Source organism: Astyanax mexicanus, chromosome 1, assembly GCF_023375975.1.
Source record: "Astyanax mexicanus isolate ESR-SI-001 chromosome 1, AstMex3_surface, whole genome shotgun sequence".
Classification (NCBI taxonomy): Eukaryota; Metazoa; Chordata; class Actinopteri; order Characiformes; family Acestrorhamphidae; genus Astyanax; species Astyanax mexicanus.
Window position 1 is genome coordinate 21,021,836 of NC_064408.1, and position 18,478 is coordinate 21,040,313.

Here is an 18,478-nt window from a genome sequence, read left to right on the forward strand (position 1 = left end):
AAATTCACAAAATCACAAAAATGAAAGCAAAGTCTGGCAAAATCCAACAAATAATTGCAAATAATTTTCAAATGCAAAGAAAAATAAATTAACCAAGTATATTTTAAAAAAAATTGGCTATATTTTTTCTGTTTAAAATTTTCAACAAGCACTTTTTTCTTTTGAATTATGAAATTTTGATTACAGGTATTTAGTACTAGGTCCGCCACTGTGAGCATGCTGACTGTTTTTGACCTTTATGCATTTTGTTTACAGTTTTTTAGAATCACTAAAGAAGAGTTAAAAAGCTGAAACAGATAAATAAAATAAAACTACAGCACTGGAAAAAATAAGAGACCAAAAATTTAGCCATTTTTCATTTCCTACAAATAAATGCTCTAAACAACAATATTCTTATGTGTAATTTAGGAGAAACGTTGTCTGTAGTTTATAGAATAAAACAACAATGTTAATTTTACTCAAACATAAACCTATAAATAGCAAAATCAGAGAAACTGATTCAGAAACTGAAGTGGTCTCCTATTTTTTTCCAGAGCTGTATATGGACGAGTTTAAATTTGTTTACATTTCCATCACAAGGGGGCGTCATTGGTGTACTACTAACCACAGACTTAGATACGTACTAACAACCAGAGCTGTTTTTTATAGCGAGTCTTCCCACTTCATATCTCTGCCGCTATATAGGGAGCCCGAGAGTGAGACCAAAATTAATGGGGAGTGAAATTATCTAAAAGGCTAAAACCTTAAAAATAATAACTAAACAATTTGCCAGCAAATTCCTTGGATTTTTGAAAGTAGAATGAAAATTTACCTAAATATTTTTTTTTCAGCAGTAATCAAGTTGCAGGCAGTAAATACTGTACTATTACTCCTACTGTGTGCTGATGCTGGATAAGGTTTTTTTTTTTAACCTGGAGCAAATAATATGGTGCTGAAACTGTAACTGTGTAACTTGCTCTTTTTGGCACATTGTTAGAACATTATTTCCTGTATTGTTTTTTGTTCTTAATTTTCATTACTTTAAAATAGCTTTTTTATGAGACTGTAATCTAATTTTCTTTTAACATTGTTTTGTATTATGTCTTAATTTATTTTTAATATTCCAATTTAATAAATTTTATTTCTGCTACAATATAAGTCTTTTCCGTGTTATTTATGATTTCTTATAACTTTCTTAAACTTGTATTGTGTCTTAAATCCTTTTATAAAGCACTTTGAACTGCCTTGATCTGTGTATAAAAGGTTCTATACTCATAATCTTTCCTTGCCCTGTCCAAGCCTTAATAAACTCAATTGCTCCATAGGAACCTATTCATTTTGCACTCACTCGGGAGCGCCCTCTAGTGGTAAAACAAATCCGCGCTGTAGAGATTCCATGTGTAACGCTGTAAAAGTTGCCAGGTTCGCTTTTTTACCTCCAAATTGGGCTTGTTTAAAAATCCATTCGCGGGGGAAAATTCAGGTGTAGGGCGGTGCAGTTTTTTTGGCCTACTTATAAAAATGACCGCAGCCTACAAAAGACAAAAAATCACAAAAAACAAACAAACAAACAAAAAAATTAAATGAATCACAATGTAACCAGAAATAACAAAGGGATGACACAAATGTTAAAAAGGAGAGAAGAGAATTCAGGAGGGGCAAAAACAGAATTTTTTTGCTAATTATGTTTTAAATGTTCTTTACTGGGATATAATACTTATATAAAATAACTGATAAAACTCTAATGTTACAATATTATTATTATTGTTATATTTTATATAGCAACATTGATAATAAATCAATTATAAACAAAATACTAACACTAAAACAACACAGTTTTTTTGTCGTTTATTCAAACGTGTGACAGACATATATTTTGGGCTAGTTCAAGCTTCAGACTTTGAGCTGGATATTTTTGATGGACCTGGCAACCCTGAAAAACTCTGCCCTTTGAGACAGGGTGGTACACTGAAATCTGTCCGACTGGCTGCAGCCTGAGCTTCTCTCTGCGGTGACGTTCTGACTGAGGTATCTTTATAATAAGTAAACAAGTTAATATAGTTTACCTAACTAAAAAAAAACCTGTAGTAATTAATATAACCCTCACGTTAGAATGGAGCTTGTCTGACCTCGTTTTTAACAGGTGGTAAAGTTCAGCCTGGTGTTTATTTAGGTCTGTGTGCAGAACTGCCTGTAGACTTTTTCTGTAGGCAGAAGAGATTTTCATACTGTCACCTTCATTTGTTTAATTTTTTAGGACAAGTATCTAGTACACATTTTAATGCATGTATATTTGCATGTGGAGTTGTGAGAGGTTGTGAAGTTGCCTTTATTCCATAGAACCCCAGACTAATATCACATACATTTTTATAATTTCACATATAAACCACTTAAAGGAGAAATCCAGTGTGAAATGGACTTGGGTTGTAGTGAAACATAATAACAAGTACTAATTGGTATCTTACAATTGGTCCATTTTAACTCCTTGCACCTATGCCATCACAATAGCATCTGTGTTTAGTAATATGTCTACACTGATAGGTGAGCTGGTCTGGAATTGAGGTGTGTTCAGGTAAATATCTAGCGTGTTTTTATCTTGACTGCAGGAAATACAGGTGCGTCACTGTCTGATTAAAACCCTGACAACAGTTAACAGTCAGCCGCACAATCCTATTTTAGCCATGCTGGAGCACCGCACACACGTACACCCGTGCTCAATAAACACACCCACACGGACGTGTTGCAGAGCGTAGACCTGACTTTTACCTTAACAATAAACAGAATAAAGAATAAAATAATAATGCTGTTCCCTTGAATGAGCTGCTGGCATACCTTCACTGCGTGAATGCACAGGTCAATATGCTCTGCTGAGACGTGCAAAAGTGCCACGCTGTTAAGATACGACACACCAAAGTCAAAGCGCTCCTGCATCTGATGTTTTTTTCACATTACGCCCAAAACACACATGATTAATTAAGAAAATTAGTGCGTGCCATTTGAGCATTTCAAGCCACGCAAGGTGTATTTTGTGCACCTTTACGATACTAAAGACACACCAGCGTGCCGTAAATCCAGCTGCACAATCTGCAAATGACTGGCGCAATATATACTGCTAAAATAGAGCCCAAATGAGATCCACACTTCATTGGTAGAATTTTCAGAGCCCTGACACTAGGCACTAAAACTTATTAATTAAATAATTAAAAAACACTTTGATTTAGATTTTGAGATAATCCAGCTCATTTCAAAGAGTGTCAGCAAGCCCTTATTTGTAGATTCATCCAGATTTATTAAAGGAAATTTAACTTTAAATTGAACTGAAAAATTCTGCAAAACTATTGCTATACAAATATGGCAAAACCTGCAAAAGTCGTGGGATAGCAGTATGCAGTCATAAAGTGTGTCCTCAAAGGGTGGCTTGGGAACAGCCACACCTGTATAAGTTATGAGGTGTTATCTTGTGAGTGAGGTTGAACACTGGTCAATTAGTTGAATAGTTTGAAGTTAAGTGAGTCCTGATAATGGGTGCCATTAGGATAGGGCAGTGTTATGTTGTGCATTACCACCCACAGTGGACAGTACAGTGGGTGCTGATGATTGTGACCATCATCTGCAAACAGACAAGTGACTCTGCATTAGCTTTCATTCTGTAATGCATTCTGTAATCATTTACTTATTTAATCATTTTTTAGATGTAATTTAAAATGTTATATCTAAGGGGACACATTTAAGACTGAGCTACTTTGAAATAGCTTTGAAATTCAGTGAATACATGAAATAAATGAAAGATTTTAATACAAAAAAAACCTTTTCCCTATTAGGCACGAGATGCAGTACTGCAGCACACGGGGAGAGGTTCACGGCTGGAGTTTCCGGGATGTCCTCTTTTCAGGCTATGCCCCAGATGGGGGCATGTTTATGCCCGAAGAAATTCCCATTCTGCCCCCTGCCACTCTCCGATCCTGGAGCTCTCTATCCTACCAGCAGCTGGTGTGTGAAGTGTGTTCTCTGTTCATCCCTGAGCAGCTCATCCCCAGACATGACTTGGAAGGTAACAAGCGTGCCTCCTTCTCGATCATATTCTGTTACTGAATAACAAACTTTTTAAAATAAAAATATCTACATGGCTAAATAGCTCCATTGCTTTTAACAACAAAGAAATGAAACAAGTCCTTATCTGCTATACAAATGTCAACAATTTTGGAGGTTTGGATGCACAAATCCATGTAACAATTTCCCCAATTTTTTTACATTTCCTCTCTAATCATGCTTATTTGTTATATATTTAGATTTGAATCATTAGGCATGAAATCATACAGAATTAAATGAGTTTTATTAGTTTATTAGATTATAAGCCCTATAGTTTCAGTGCAGGATTATAGCATCAAACTCTGTACACTAAACGTACATTGGTTAATCAACTATGTTTAAAATAATGTACAAGTTCTGTAAATGCTCAGTACATTTGTTTTGAAGAATAATAAGAGTAATTCCTTGGTTTTACAAATGTCAGATATACACCACCCCTCTCTTTCTTTATTTCTGTCCTCACCACAGCCCTCATTTCAAGTGCCCTCTCCAAGTTCACTGTGCCGGATGCGGTGAGGATGGTCAAACTGAAGGATTCTGTGTCCATCCTGGAACTGTTTCATGGAGAGACGCTGGCATTTAAAGATCTGGCTATGATGTGCACCACACGCTTCCTGGAATATTTCCTGTCCAAGGAGAGCCGCCATGCCACCATCCTTGTGGGTAAATGAGCTCCACAGTAACTCACACTCTTGTTCACTTCAAGTATACATTCTTACTAGTGTCACTTAGTGCACCTTATAATCCGGTATGCCTTATGTTTGAAAATAGACCAGAAAATAGACGTTTATTGATAGTGCACCTTATAATCTGGTGTGCCTATCTAGTTAACTATATAAGGGATAGTCATGCAATCTCTACATTCACATAGCACTAGGTTTTACATATAAGAAGAAAAAAGACAAAGATGTTACTCAATGTTTTTTTTCTGTTTTATAACTGCAGGAACATCTGGAGACACTGGAGGTTCAGCTATCAGCAGTGCATGTGGGCTGAATGGGGTGGATGTGGTTGTGGTCTTTCCCCGTGGCCGCATCACTATGGTGCAGGAGAAACAAATGACCACTCATATGGAGGACAATGTCCACGTGTTTGCAGGTGTGTTGGGTTGAGAAAGCTGGAATGTGAGAACTTCTGATAGATGTGTGTTTGTGTGTATGTGTGTTTGTTCACATGTGTAACAGTGAACAGTATTTAAGCCAGTGCATTTATGCTAAATGACCAATGCTTCAATAACTGACACCATACACACAGTGTGGACTGCAGTGGGTAAAAAAAAATTGGATTTTTCCTTAACAATGACTTAGTTAAATGTTGTCTTTAAATGTTATAAGTACTATATTTCCTTGTGAAAAAAGTATACTTAAATTATGCTGAATTAGGTCTGTACTTAAGTTCAGTTTTTTTGGAACCACTAATTTGTACTTAATTACTACTTGTTTGTAATTAAAATTATATAAATTTGCACTAATTTGCCACTATTTTATACAATTTAAGTATATTTGTGTGAGCTGTCCAACCAAACACTAAAAAGTATAGATTTAACATCACTCATTTTGAGGAGTGTACATAAATTGGTTAAAAAAAAATCTATCTAATTTCTGCTATTTTATATTTATTTATTTATTTATTTTTAATTTTATTTTTAATTTTTCCAATTTTCTCCCCAATTTACACGGCCAATTATCACTAGTAATGCCCCAACACACCAGGAGGGTGAAGACTAACACATGCTTCCTCTGATACATGTGAAGCCAGACACCGCTTCTTTTCGAGCTGCTGCTGATGCAGCATTGCCGAGCAGCCAGCGCGCTCGGAAGAAAGCACAGCGACTCGGTTCCGGTACATAAGCTCACAGACGCCCTGTGCTGCAGACATCACCCTAGGAGTGATGTGAGGAGAGAGTGCCATCTACCCACTTGGAGGAAGCAGGGCCAATTTTGCGCCCTCTGAGCGCCGGCATCTTGATGGCAAGGCTGCATGAGCTGCGGTTCAAACCAGCGAACTCCCGCTCATAGTGGCAGCGCTTTAGAACGCTTTAGAATATTTATATTGCTGTTATTTTACCTACACTAAACTAATTAAAGTCCTAGGATAAACAATGGTCTGAATTTATATAAGTATTTTTTCTAATGTTTTACCAACTCTCTGCAGTTGTGCTGTTGTATTAGTTTCTATTCCCACATGTCTCTCTTTCTACTGATTCTAGCGGATGGAAGTTCAGATGAAATCGATGTGCCCCTGAGGAAGCTGTTTACAGATTTGGACCTGGTGAAAAGCCATGGACTGATGAGCCTGAACTCGGTGAACTGGTCACGAATTCTGGTACAGCTGGCCCACTTTATCTATGCATATTTACAACTGAGTGATGTACAGAAGACAGAGGGAGACACTTTGCCAGAACTGGAGGTAGTGGTGCCCACAGGTGGAGCAGGCAATATAACAGGTACAGAATTAGATTAGAAGTTAATGGCTTTTGTTTAACCAATGAGGCACGACAATGCCTAATCAGTCTATCAGTCTAATTTTGACAAAGTTTGGGTGGTAATGATCATGACCAGCAGTTTCTGACTCAAATTGTCCATGCAACCAGACAAGTGACTCAGAAATCACTCAGAATTACATACAATACAGGAGGCCACAGTGCAGTGTTTTTAGCTTCCATGGGATGTAGCAAATGTCTTGGATTGCGATATCAGTTTCTGTCTCATGAAGGGGCATGTCAGTTTATGTGACTTGAGTGAAGCATGTGCTAGTATTCATCCTGGGTTGTTTTATTTGGAAGAATTGGATATGGATTAGGTGGGTAAAAAAAACATAAATGGAAACCTAGCTAGTGTATTGTAAAGAAATAATAGAAACAAATTTAATTTGATGATTGTGGTTTGTTATAAATGGTTGTAAGCTTTCACAGCTTTGAAACATGTGTGCAAATTTAAGAAACAAAATTGAAACACTAAATGTTTACCAGATTATTCCTTTTATCATCCAGGGGTTATTGTTTCAATGCAAAAGGCTTCTGATTAACATGTTGTTTGTGTTGTTGGTTTGTCCTGCTCTGTAGCTGGATGCATTGTGAAACGCATGGGGATTCCTCTACGACTGGTTGCCGTGGTGAATTCCAACGACATACTGCACCGCGCCGTTCAGAACGGGGACTTCTCCATGGCACAAAGTGTCAAGCAAACTTTGGCTCCAGCCATTGATATTCAGGTACCTTTAACATTCGAGGCCAGTGCTGCTTCAATGTAGTAGATAAATCATGTGATTTGACTTGCGTCTTTTTAGGACCCTTATAACATGGAGCGTGTGTTCTGGCTTTTATCGGGGGAAGATGGAGCGTTAGTGAAGGACATGATGGAGCAGTTTCAGAAGACTCACAGGCTCACTCTTCCAGAGACACTCCACAAAGAGGTGTGTTAAACCTAAATTTTAATGCATACAGCAATACTATCTAGCAACATAACTGTGATGCTTTTACTGATGTGTAATAGGGAGAATAGTTCTAACTGCATTGCTACATAACCAGAGTCATATTCATGTAAAATCCAATAATCTATAAGCTTCTTTCATTTTTAGTGACTGCTATGTATCTCTCAGCTTGTCCAAAAATTGTGTCCTTTAGTGTTGCTTCAAATATCTTTACAATAACCAATAAATGATTTGTTTAATTTGCTGTGCGTTTTACTGTTATTCCAATCAGTCAGTCAGTACTCTGCTTGGAGTGTCAACTATTTTCATTGAAATATTAGAAAGATGCCCAGAAACCTTTTTCTTACATACATCTCCAAAAATAAAAAAGAGACCGCTTCAGTTTCTGAATCCGTTTCTCTGATTTATTTATAGGTATATTATATAGGTATATGTAGCATTTATTTGCAGAAAATGCAAGGAAATTGTCAAATTGACAAAAAAAGATCAAGAGCTTTCAGTCCTCAAATAATGCAAATAATATATTCATAATATATTCATAAAGTAGAATATCAGTATTTGGTGTATATATATCACAGAAAGAAATATTGCACACATTGTTTTTTCCAAATATAATGCAGCCCTAGAAACTATTAAAAAAGAACATCTTTAAGTACTGTATGGAATTTAATAGTGCTAATTTTTGGAGTATAAACTTTCATCAGTAATAGCCACCACAGGGCACTACACCTCACTGATGCAGTGCAGTGCCGAATCTATATAACACCTATAAACACCTATATAACCATGTTATGTTTCCATTTGTCTCTGTTTCTCTGTGTTCTGTATGTGTAGTTGTGTTCAGTATTATCTTCAGGCTCTGTTTCTGATGAGGGTATAATGGAGGCCATGGTGAGATGCTGGAAGGAGAATCAGTATTTGGTGTGCCCTCATACTGCCGTGGCTCTCTGCCATCATTACCGCTGCCCCATTCCCCCAGGGGAAAAGAGGTTAGAGACTTTTACACACTCACACACTTAGACATTGAACATGTACAAAACCTTATATCCAAACTTTTACCTTTACAAAAATACACTTAACACGAACTAGAAGACTATATAACTATGAGTTGGTTTACCTGACAGGGATTACCGTATTTTCCGCAATAAAAAGCGCACCGGATTATAAGGTGCACTATCAATGCACGTCTTTTTTCTAGTCTATTTTCATACACAAGGCTTCTTTTAAAGTCAAATGAGCGCTGGATGTTTATCTACACAGAAAACTCTCCTGAAAACTGTTTATTTGGGTGAGTAAAGCTCTTCCGCTCTTCTGTTAATTGCAGTTACCTTAGATTTCCAGATTTCCACTAAGGCTGGGTGCAGCAGCATTAGCATTAGCTGCTGCCTGCAGCGCTATACTAAGGGGGGGCCTAAGTGTTCTGGTAAGTCAGGGCAATATTAGCTATCTTGTTTTAGCACGATAATGCGCGTGCAGAATGGCAAAAGAGCTAGCACTAGAGCTATCGCTTAGCACGATTAGTGGCTAATGCTAATGATGCTCCAGTAGTGCTAGTCTGGGTTAGCAGCAGGCTACAGGCCGATAATACTCACCTCTGAATGGCAAAAGAGCTAGTGCTTAGCGCAGTTAGTGGCTAATGGTAATACTGCTTCATCCTTAGTGCTGGAGAACTAAACTGAAACTCCTGTATAACGCTGTACTTCAGTGGAGTGGCTTAACTGTTCCTTACAACTTGTGTGGTAATATTCATACATACATCACACTGGATTAAAAGGCACATTGACGAGTCTAGTAATAATACAGTGTAAAAAAAAAAAACTTCCTCAATTTTTTTAAATTAAGAAAAGTAAAGATTTTGCACAACAGTAATGATACACATTTAACATTGGTTCCCACACCATCTGTTTCTCAGGTGCTGCATCGCAACAGCTTCTCCAGCAAAGTTCCTGAGTGCAGTTCAGAAAGCAGGCCTGTGCCTTGATCTCCCAGAAGCGTTAAAATCATTGGAGACGAAGGAAACTCGCTGTAAAGATCTGGAGCGAGGGGAGGACTGGGAGGCAGCTTTAAGAGAGTGCATCAAGGCTATAGGGTCTGCACGACAAAGAGGAGAACCATTCTATGCTTAGGCAAGACTTTATGAATGCTAATGAACACTTCAGTAGTGGTGACAGAGTAGTAACAAGTCAGCCATGAGTTCAGTGGCTCTGGTCTTTATGCTTTATGAACAGGAAGAGTATTTTGTGATTGGAGTTGATTGACCCTAGCTTTGGATATTCTGTAAAAGATTAAGCACTTTTGAGAGTCGTTCTGTAAAAGCCATGCACTGTAATGCAAATGAGACCAAACATCTTGAAACTGACAATCAAACATTTAAAAAAATATATTAAATCACAGATAAAATCTGACAAATACCTCACGAACCAACAAAATTGATTGGCTCTTTTTGTTGAAAAAACAATAAAATTAATCAGAATAATCACAGCAATATTCTTTGATTATTCACAGTTAATCACACGTTTTATTGTGCAAGTGAGTAAGTGAGTGAGGAAAACAGACAGAAGATGTTTGTTAGTTATGAGATTTAATCCATATTTCAGTTTATGTAAAAAGTCAACTACCTTCTGAACTTATGACCTATAATTACATCGCTAGATCATTAGTCATTAGGTTCTGTGAATGATGGGAGGAAGTTGAAGACAGAATTTGTCAAATAATAAACATTAACATTGACAGCCCTGTTGTGAATGGATGCTATCTTAAGCAATACAAGAACTAATTTTTACCATCTATGCAATCTTTAAAGATAACTATTGTTTCATAGTTTTGCCTTATGTAAAATTATTTTAATAAAGATTTACTTAATTAAATATATATTGTTATGTTTTTCTTTGCAGTAAATATTACTAGCTGTTTTTCTTTCCCACAGCAATGAACAATTTCTTTTTCTGCCAGTGACTAAGGTTTTATGATGCTTGTACAGAGGTGGAACTGAACTTTTGGACTTTGCTTTATTTGAGGCAGGTAGGGCCACAGTAATTATGTTTCTAGATCATTCTGCTGAAGGAGCCACACTGCAGCTAAACTTGCTTAAGTGTACCGATTTAATAGTTTTGTATTGAAGTGTTTATAGAAACATAAAGTATTGATGCATCCATAATGAATATATTTGTTGTTTTCAATGGCATGTGTGTCCTAATGGTGTTTTTTCATTGTGCTTGTGTGCTGTTAAACATAAATTAGGTGCACTTGGCTTTTGAACATTTCCATAGCCTAATAATCTAACACAAAATGTAAGCTTGTGCGTTTAAAATTGCACCTAGTCTTTAAAGTTCAACACACTTACTCTCACTTCTTGTTACTAACAAGAATGAAACTTGGTGGGTAGTTGTTCCAGGCTGCCATTGAGTGTCTTGTAATGGCAGTGAGAGGACTAAGAAATGTGTGTGTGTGTGTGTGTGTGTGTGTGTGTGTGTGTGTGGACACTGTGGTCAGTGCCAAAATCATTGTTTTTTGCCCCACGTTACACCTCCAGAATGCCTGATGTCATGATATAAGTTGAATTTTTGTATGATCCCACCATTGGTTTTCACTAAAATCACTAAAAACAGCCCAGTGTTGCGTTACTGAGGTCCTGCAGCTAGTAGCCCTGTATTTTCTGAATGTACTCTTCAGCATTATTCCAACAGGAAAATGCTCATTCAAATACTGCTACTGTTTCAAGAACTTGCCTTGAAGGTAGATGATCTATCCCAGACTAAAAATCTGTGGAATGCTATTGGACACACTATCAACACTCCACCCCTGATCACAAAACCTGCAGGTTCTGTATGAATATTCAAGCTGCATGGGATGGATTATCCAAGGACACTTATTAGGCATCTCTACAACTCCATACCAAGACATCTGGCGTGTTGCATTACACATTACACATGTATGTGTAGCTCAATTATTATTTTAATAACAGTCAATCTATTTTTTTTTTATTTTGATGTTCCTGCTAACCTTTATCTCCCTTTTGAGTGCACTGCAATCCAACACTACCTTCTGGTTGCATATATTTTGCAGGTATTTCTTTGATTTTACTTACATTTGGAATGGATGATGGTTCTTTTAATTCAACAGTACACTTAATAATCAATCACCCAATAAATCTAATAGGCTGCAAAGCACACAAATGATCAGTCTTTAATTGTTGCAGAAAAGTAAATTACATGAGCATATACATTTCAGATCACATTTTTGCATCTAGCTTTTTCTTAACTTTACAAAAACCTATGTACACAGGTAGACTATGGTCCTTCGCAGTCATCATGGCTGGTATTTGATTCTCCTAAGGTGATGTCATCGTGGTTGGAGCTCTCATTGGTAGGGCCTGTAGGGCTGGGCGTAGTTCGTCCAGTGAAGGAGTTTCAGAAGGAGGTCTTTGCTGCTGACCGGCTGGGCGATGGTGTTGACGTCACCTTCCCCGTCCAAACACGACTGATCAATGCTGCAGCCATCTGTTTCACACAGCGGCGTACCAAAGGTAGCATGAGATTAGATACAGTATGATGCAAGATGTTGCAGTGTCTGTAAAATGCTCATACAGAAAATCAAGGTTTTTAAATGAGAAAAAGCTCAGGTAACAAATTTAAAAATCACCACCAATAAACCATGTAAATGAATATATTCATGCCAATGTCAACATCAATATCAGATATTTAATTATTTACATATTGTCATGATGGACACATGGGGTGGGGGTTTTGGGGAGGCAGCAACAATATAGGGTATGCTGTAACCTTTGTACATGCTGTAAACCATAAATTCAGCAGATAAGCTTTAACTGTGCATTAAAGCGTGCAGCCTTTGGTGGCCTGCTTGTGTTGTGTCTAGTGGTAAATAAATGCAGAATTCTCCTAGATTACAGTAGTTTGCAAAAAGTTCAGTGTCTCCTAAAAATGAGTTTTTATATAGAATTTCGGAAACACAAAATTGTTCAATGCTCATACCTTTTCTAAAGCAAATATCTTCTTGTACCGATATCTTGACCTGTCTGATCATTTTGTACATTTTATACATAACATAATTTTCAGTATAATAAGGAATGATGATACTATACATATACATTACTGTGTGTGATCATTCAGAATGTGTGCTGTATACACATATATATGTACAGGAACTGACCTGAGTCACAGCAGACTCCTGGGGCAGCACAGCGACCGGCCGCTGGGCCACAAGGTTTCCCTCCAGCTTCACACGGAGAGGGCAGGTAGTCCTCCTCCAAACAGCGCAGGGAATCCGGAGCCCCCAGAACACAGCCTATTCCCTCACCACAGCAGATATTAGGCCCGAAACACCGGCCCCTATCTCCAGGACCGCATGCCATACACTGAACGGAGACAAGACCATTCACAGTGTGTTAAAACACTTATATTGTTTGAAATACAGTATATAATATGAATATGTGTATCAAATTAAATCAAGTTTATTCATATAGCACTTTTTACAACTGCTGCTGTAGTGGTAGCAGCACAGAGAATCAGACAAAACATTAAACATACAACACAGAAACCCCCAGTGATCAACAAAGGCAAAGAAAAACTCCCTCATATCTGGAGGAGAGGATACACTGAGAACCAAGACTCACATGTACCGTGACGTACTATCCCATCATGTACTATCTAGAGGGGGACCCATCCTCCTTTGGTCAGACAACGTATAAAGGAATGTTATAAAGTCATTATACATTAATATATATCTAATATATTCAAGTAAATAGCCACATCATCAGTAAAAGCAGTTAGAATATTCCTTGTAATAGTTTTTGTAAACTTGATGTAATTGATAGTGGAGAGTGAGCAACTAGTCCAAAGCAGGTGGCATAAACTAGGCGGCAGCAGATCTATAGTGGATGACGGGGGAACCTTGACTTGACTAGTTAAAAATATGTGACTAGTTAATAATATGAAACCTTTTTGAATTGTGGTGTAAGATAATGATACTATAAGAATACTCTAAAAATAAGAAGCCTGTTAACTGTTTTTTACAAGCTTTCTATCAATTTATGAACAGTAGTGCAAATAAAAGACCATCCAGGTACCTGTCGAGGGGAGAAATCCTGTACCGCTCTTTTGCCACCAATGGGGCAGTTGGAGATGTAGCAGGCCGAGCAGACAGAGAGCAGGCACAGCAGGCAGATGCCTGAGAAGAGCATTCCAGACATCTGTGTGGCAGAGCTGAAATAAAGAAAATCAGGCAAAAAATATTCCAGCAAATATTAAGTAGTTTAGCCTTTCAATGCTATGAATACAAATGCCTTCGTTTAAAGCTACTCAACCTAATCACAAACCACAGTGAGTGGTGAGTGTAGATACCTAAGTCATCTTGCATTACAACTTTTAGTCTTATATGTTTTAGTCTTATATGTTTGCTTAAATCAGCCATATGTCCTCTTGATTTATAATACTGGTGCAAAGAAATATAATACAAGAAACACCAAATCCAACGCAGATACAACCCCCTTAACCCCCTGATTAAGGTCTAAAGTGAGGTCTGTTCAAGAAGAACCAGAAATTGACCAAGATTATGTTTTAATTAACCACAGTCTGCAGATGCAACAGAGTTAATTGTGTAAGGATAATGTAAGTAAACATTTATTTTATCATTTTCCAACATACCAGTGTTCTGTAAGCAGTGCCAAAGAATAGCCAATTTAAGTTCCACAAAGAACCATATTTTTAATAGCGTTGTTTTATTAATGTGAAAGTTCTTCACACTCACTCAAGATTCTGTATAGTGTTTTTTAATAGCATCCCTGCATCAATGTTTTAAACACCTTTATTTTTAGAAGTGCAGTTGCTCACCGTGTGCACTGTCTGTGCCATATAAACAACAATTGTATGCTTTTTCCTACCTGTTTTAAAGAGCCTTATGGATTTAAACTCTGAAGTAGTATTATATATAACAAAGTAACAACTGCAGAAATTCTACCATAAACAGAATATTCCTGCATTTTCTGATTTAATCTAAAATTGTGTCATTTACTACAGTAACTCTGTAGTCTTTATGTAAAAAGACTTAAAGCACACCTGTAAATGCTGTCTTACCAGCTTGACTAGGTTGATGGCCACCTTTGACATGCTGATCACAATGGGATAGACCACCATATAAACAATTCAATTCAAATGAACATATATCCTATGTTGATCAACCAGTTAAGCTGCTCTGCCAGCATGGTTTGTGTTTCTACCCTAATGACCAGAGTGAAATCATACCGCAGAAAACCCTATGACATCAGCTAAAAAAGCTAGTGTCATTCAAAAAACACTTAATACTACACTTGATACTACATTTAATCTGTGTACAAGAATTTCACCAATAAAGATACCATACTTACATTCTCAAGGCTGGTAGACAATGACAGTGTGGTTCAGTAGCAGATGATGTTCCTCCTAAATCCTTGAGATGTCTCTTTATATACCCTTACTTACCTTTGAAAGTATGACATGGCCACATCATTACCTGTTAAGTTTAATCAAATGACCTTAATCTGCCTAATATTAATTGTGTGACCTGGGTAGGGCAGAAGATTGGTCAATGCGTGGCTTAATATCACAGACGAGTCATTAGTGAACAACCCGTGACCGTGCATACACTCAAGAAGCTACTGCCTGTACTGCCACAGAACTAAGAGAGCTAATCGTTTTAAGGAATAGTTTCTTTTATAAACATATAAAATGCAGAAAATGTTGTGGTAAAATTAGTATGTTTATTTTGAGCTGAATGTTTGATGGCAATGCTAATATGAGTCACAAATACATACACACTATATAGATACAAAATAAAGCTGTTAAGTCCCTGGTTGATCTGTGAGAGCAAAACCCTAGACACACCCGTTCAAGAGTGTAAAGCTGTGAGCACATTTAGCATTAGCATTCTCTCAAACAACACTCAACATAAACAATCTAAGATGAGCTTACAGTGTATGCTAAATGCATTAGCTATGATGTTACCAATAATGAAGAGTTCATATCTTTCATATTTCTTGTATGTTGGTTTCTTTCTTCTGAGCTCCACATAAATTTAACTATGAATATTGTTATTGCCTTTTAAGACAAGACACACTATGGGTCAGTTTCCCAGACAGGGATTAGGCCTAGTAGTGGACTATATTTTCAATTCAATGGAAAATCTCCATTCAGAAAGCTGTGTAGTCTAAGACTAGGCTTAATCCTAGTCTGCCCCTAAATGCCCAAATGTTTGTGAATGCCCCTTCTAATGAATGCATTCCCCCGTGTTAAGTTGCACACATTGCTGCCAAAGATGTGCAAACTCTTTAAAGCAGATCAACATAAACTACTACTGGTATCAGGCCTAATATCAGGTGAGGGTTAGAGGGGTGTTACACCCACCAGCATTGAGCTGTGGAGCAGTGAAACTGAGTTTTTTTTGGAATTATGGTGCTCCATACATTACTTCTGGAATTAGTTCATGAGTTGGGGGTGAGGTGGGGGTTTGACCTTATCCTACACCCAAATACTCACAGCAATTATATAAATCTATGGTAGTATAGAAGAAAGCCTTTCCAGTACAGTGGAGACATTTACTCCAACTAAAGCAGAATAAATACTCTTTAGACAATGAATAAGCAGGTGTCCTAATACTTTTGTCCATATAAAATTGCACCAATATTCAGGTTTTCCAAGAGACTGGCAAGTGGAAAGCGTGCATGATATTAATGAACATCAGGGCTGGAATGTAGATTTTATAATAAAGGTAAAAGCAGATTGTACTTTAGGTCACTCACTAACACAGAAACGGTCACACTTACCACATCCTCTCTGCTTCCCAATCATTTAGCTCTTATTAAGGTGTAGCAGTGAATAGGTCTCAGTGATTAAAGTAATTATATATCTCTGCTCCAGGTCAAGGTGAACTGACTGTTATTATCTTTTTTAAATCTTCAAGAAAAGTGAGCTATTTTTGATGAATATTTTTGTTACTAAAAAAATATTCAGCAAAAATAGCTAACTTTTTTGAAGATAAGAAAAAATGTTTTAATAAAAAACAGATATACAATTTAACCGAGGTGTGTTATTTGTCACCATAGAACTGTTATGCTCACAACTATGACAAACAATAAAAATGTATCATAACATTAAAAAATAAGAATCTGATTTATATAAAGTGATTAAATTTTGTATTTATGCCATGGATGTTCATTTACCAGAATTATTTTGATTTTGTTAATTACACTAATTTAAGTCCAATGTCTGAATGTAATCTGATTTATCAGTGATAAAATCTTACTATTTAGCTGTATGGTTTATTTGACTGACACAATTTCATCCAATCTTGGCTTCTTAGAAAACAAAATAGTAATGTAAAATATCAGATACAAACAGATACAAACATTAACTGGTTAAATGCAGTCATGTTGGCAGTTTTAAAGTGTGCTGTGCATTATTTTGTTGATATTCTTTAGACTGGAAGTCAAAGGATTTAATATTAGGCCAAAAATGTCTGTCATGCTGTCATACATGCTTCATGTAAGATCCACTTCAATTCAGCTATCCCATGCAACTAGGTACACTTTGTGGCGGACATGTGCCTGTTTTAAGCGCATTAATAGAACACCTACTACACAAAGTCAAAACCCTCCTCCCTTCCTCTTATCTATGCTGTTTCTCAAGGTTCTGGCATCTCTTCCTACTTCCTCCCTAGATTCTGGTCCTCCTTCTCCCTCTAGGCTTCTTTACCCAAACTTCAGCTCATCTTCTTAATTATCCATTCTCCTCTTTCAGGCTATGGCTCCTTCTCCTTCAGTTCTAGCTCCTCCTCATTTGTCATCTTTCTCCAGACTTAGCCTCCTCCTTCTCCTTATTCATACCTATCTTTTAGGCTCCTTCAGCTTCTATCCCCTCCTATTTCACCTTTAAGCTACTCCTCTTCTGCAATAGCACCTCCTCCTCCTCCAAGCCACGTCCTACCCTTTTTTCTTGTCCTTCTTCTATGGACTACTGCTCCCAGGTTACAGATGCTCTTTTTCTCTAACCATGCCCCTCCTGTTTGCCATCCAAGCCCCTCCTCCTCCCGCTCTAAGCCACTCCCACTCAGACAAAGCTCCTCCTTCTCTAAGCCAACTCCAACCCTTTCTCCTTTTCCTTCTTCTCTAGGCTCCTTCTTCAGAACACAGCTCCTCCTTCTCTTTATCATGTCCCTCCTATTTCACCTCCAAACTCCACCTTCTCGTAGCAACTGCATACCCTTTCTCCTTTCCCTTTTCGCTAGACTTTTTCAGACAACAGCTTCTCCTTCTCTTTTTCCATAACCCTTCTATTTTATCTCCAAGCTCTTCCAAATACAGCTCCTCCTTCTCTTTTCCATACCCCTCTTATTTCACCTCCAAGTTCCTCACGATTCAGATCTAAGCCACACACCTCCTCTGCCCTTCTCCTCTATGTTCCTTCTCCAGAACACAGCTCCTCCTCCCTTTTTCCATGTCCCTTCTATTTCATATCCAAGTTCCTCCTTCTTCAGCTCTAAGCCACACATCTTCATCTATAACTCATCCTTCTCCAAGCCACCTCCAACCCTCCTCTTCTCTGTCCTTCTTCTCTATGCTCCTTCTCCAGAACACAGATCCTCCTTCTCTTTATCCATACCCCTCCTATTTCATCTCCAAGTTCCTCCGCCTTCAGCTCTAAGCCACACATCTTCATCTATAACTCCTCCTTCTCCAAGCCCCCTCCAACCCTCCTCTCCTCTGTCCTTCATCTCTATGCTCCTTCTCCAGAACACAGTTCCTCCTTCCCTTTTTTTCATGTCCCTGCTATTTCACCTCCAAACTCCTCCTTCTCGTATCAACTGCATACCCTTTCTCCTTTCCCTTTTCGATAGACTTTTCCAGACTACAGCTCCTCCTTCTCTTTTTCCATAACCCCTCTATTTTATCTCCAAGCTCCTCCAAATACAGCTCCTCTTTCTCTTTCCA

The 18,478-nt window shown here is 37.6% G+C and overlaps 2 protein-coding genes across 2 annotated transcripts; one reads left to right on the forward strand and one right to left on the reverse strand.

Moving 5' to 3' along the window:
- Positions 1-1,924: 1,924 nt before the first annotated feature.
- On the forward strand, positions 1,925-10,367 carry thnsl2 (threonine synthase-like 2). Its single transcript, XM_007253988.4, has 9 exons — positions 1,925-2,007; positions 3,801-4,030; positions 4,537-4,731; positions 5,014-5,166; positions 6,278-6,514; positions 7,133-7,281; positions 7,357-7,482; positions 8,335-8,489; positions 9,413-10,367. The coding sequence occupies exons 2-9, from the start codon at positions 3,808-3,810 to the stop codon at positions 9,624-9,626; spliced, it is 1,452 nt and encodes a 483-aa protein (XP_007254050.3). The 5' UTR covers positions 1,925-2,007; positions 3,801-3,807; the 3' UTR covers positions 9,627-10,367.
- A 1,288-nt stretch (positions 10,368-11,655) lies between these two features.
- Positions 11,656-15,236, reverse strand: oxt (oxytocin). The gene is made up of 4 exons (XM_007253989.4): positions 14,882-15,236; positions 13,586-13,721; positions 12,670-12,874; positions 11,656-11,999 (listed from the first exon to the last, which is right to left on the reverse strand). The coding sequence occupies exons 2-4, from the start codon at positions 13,706-13,708 to the stop codon at positions 11,860-11,862; spliced, it is 468 nt and encodes a 155-aa protein (XP_007254051.1). The 5' UTR covers positions 13,709-13,721; positions 14,882-15,236; the 3' UTR covers positions 11,656-11,859.
- Between the last annotated feature and the right edge of the window lie 3,242 nt (positions 15,237-18,478).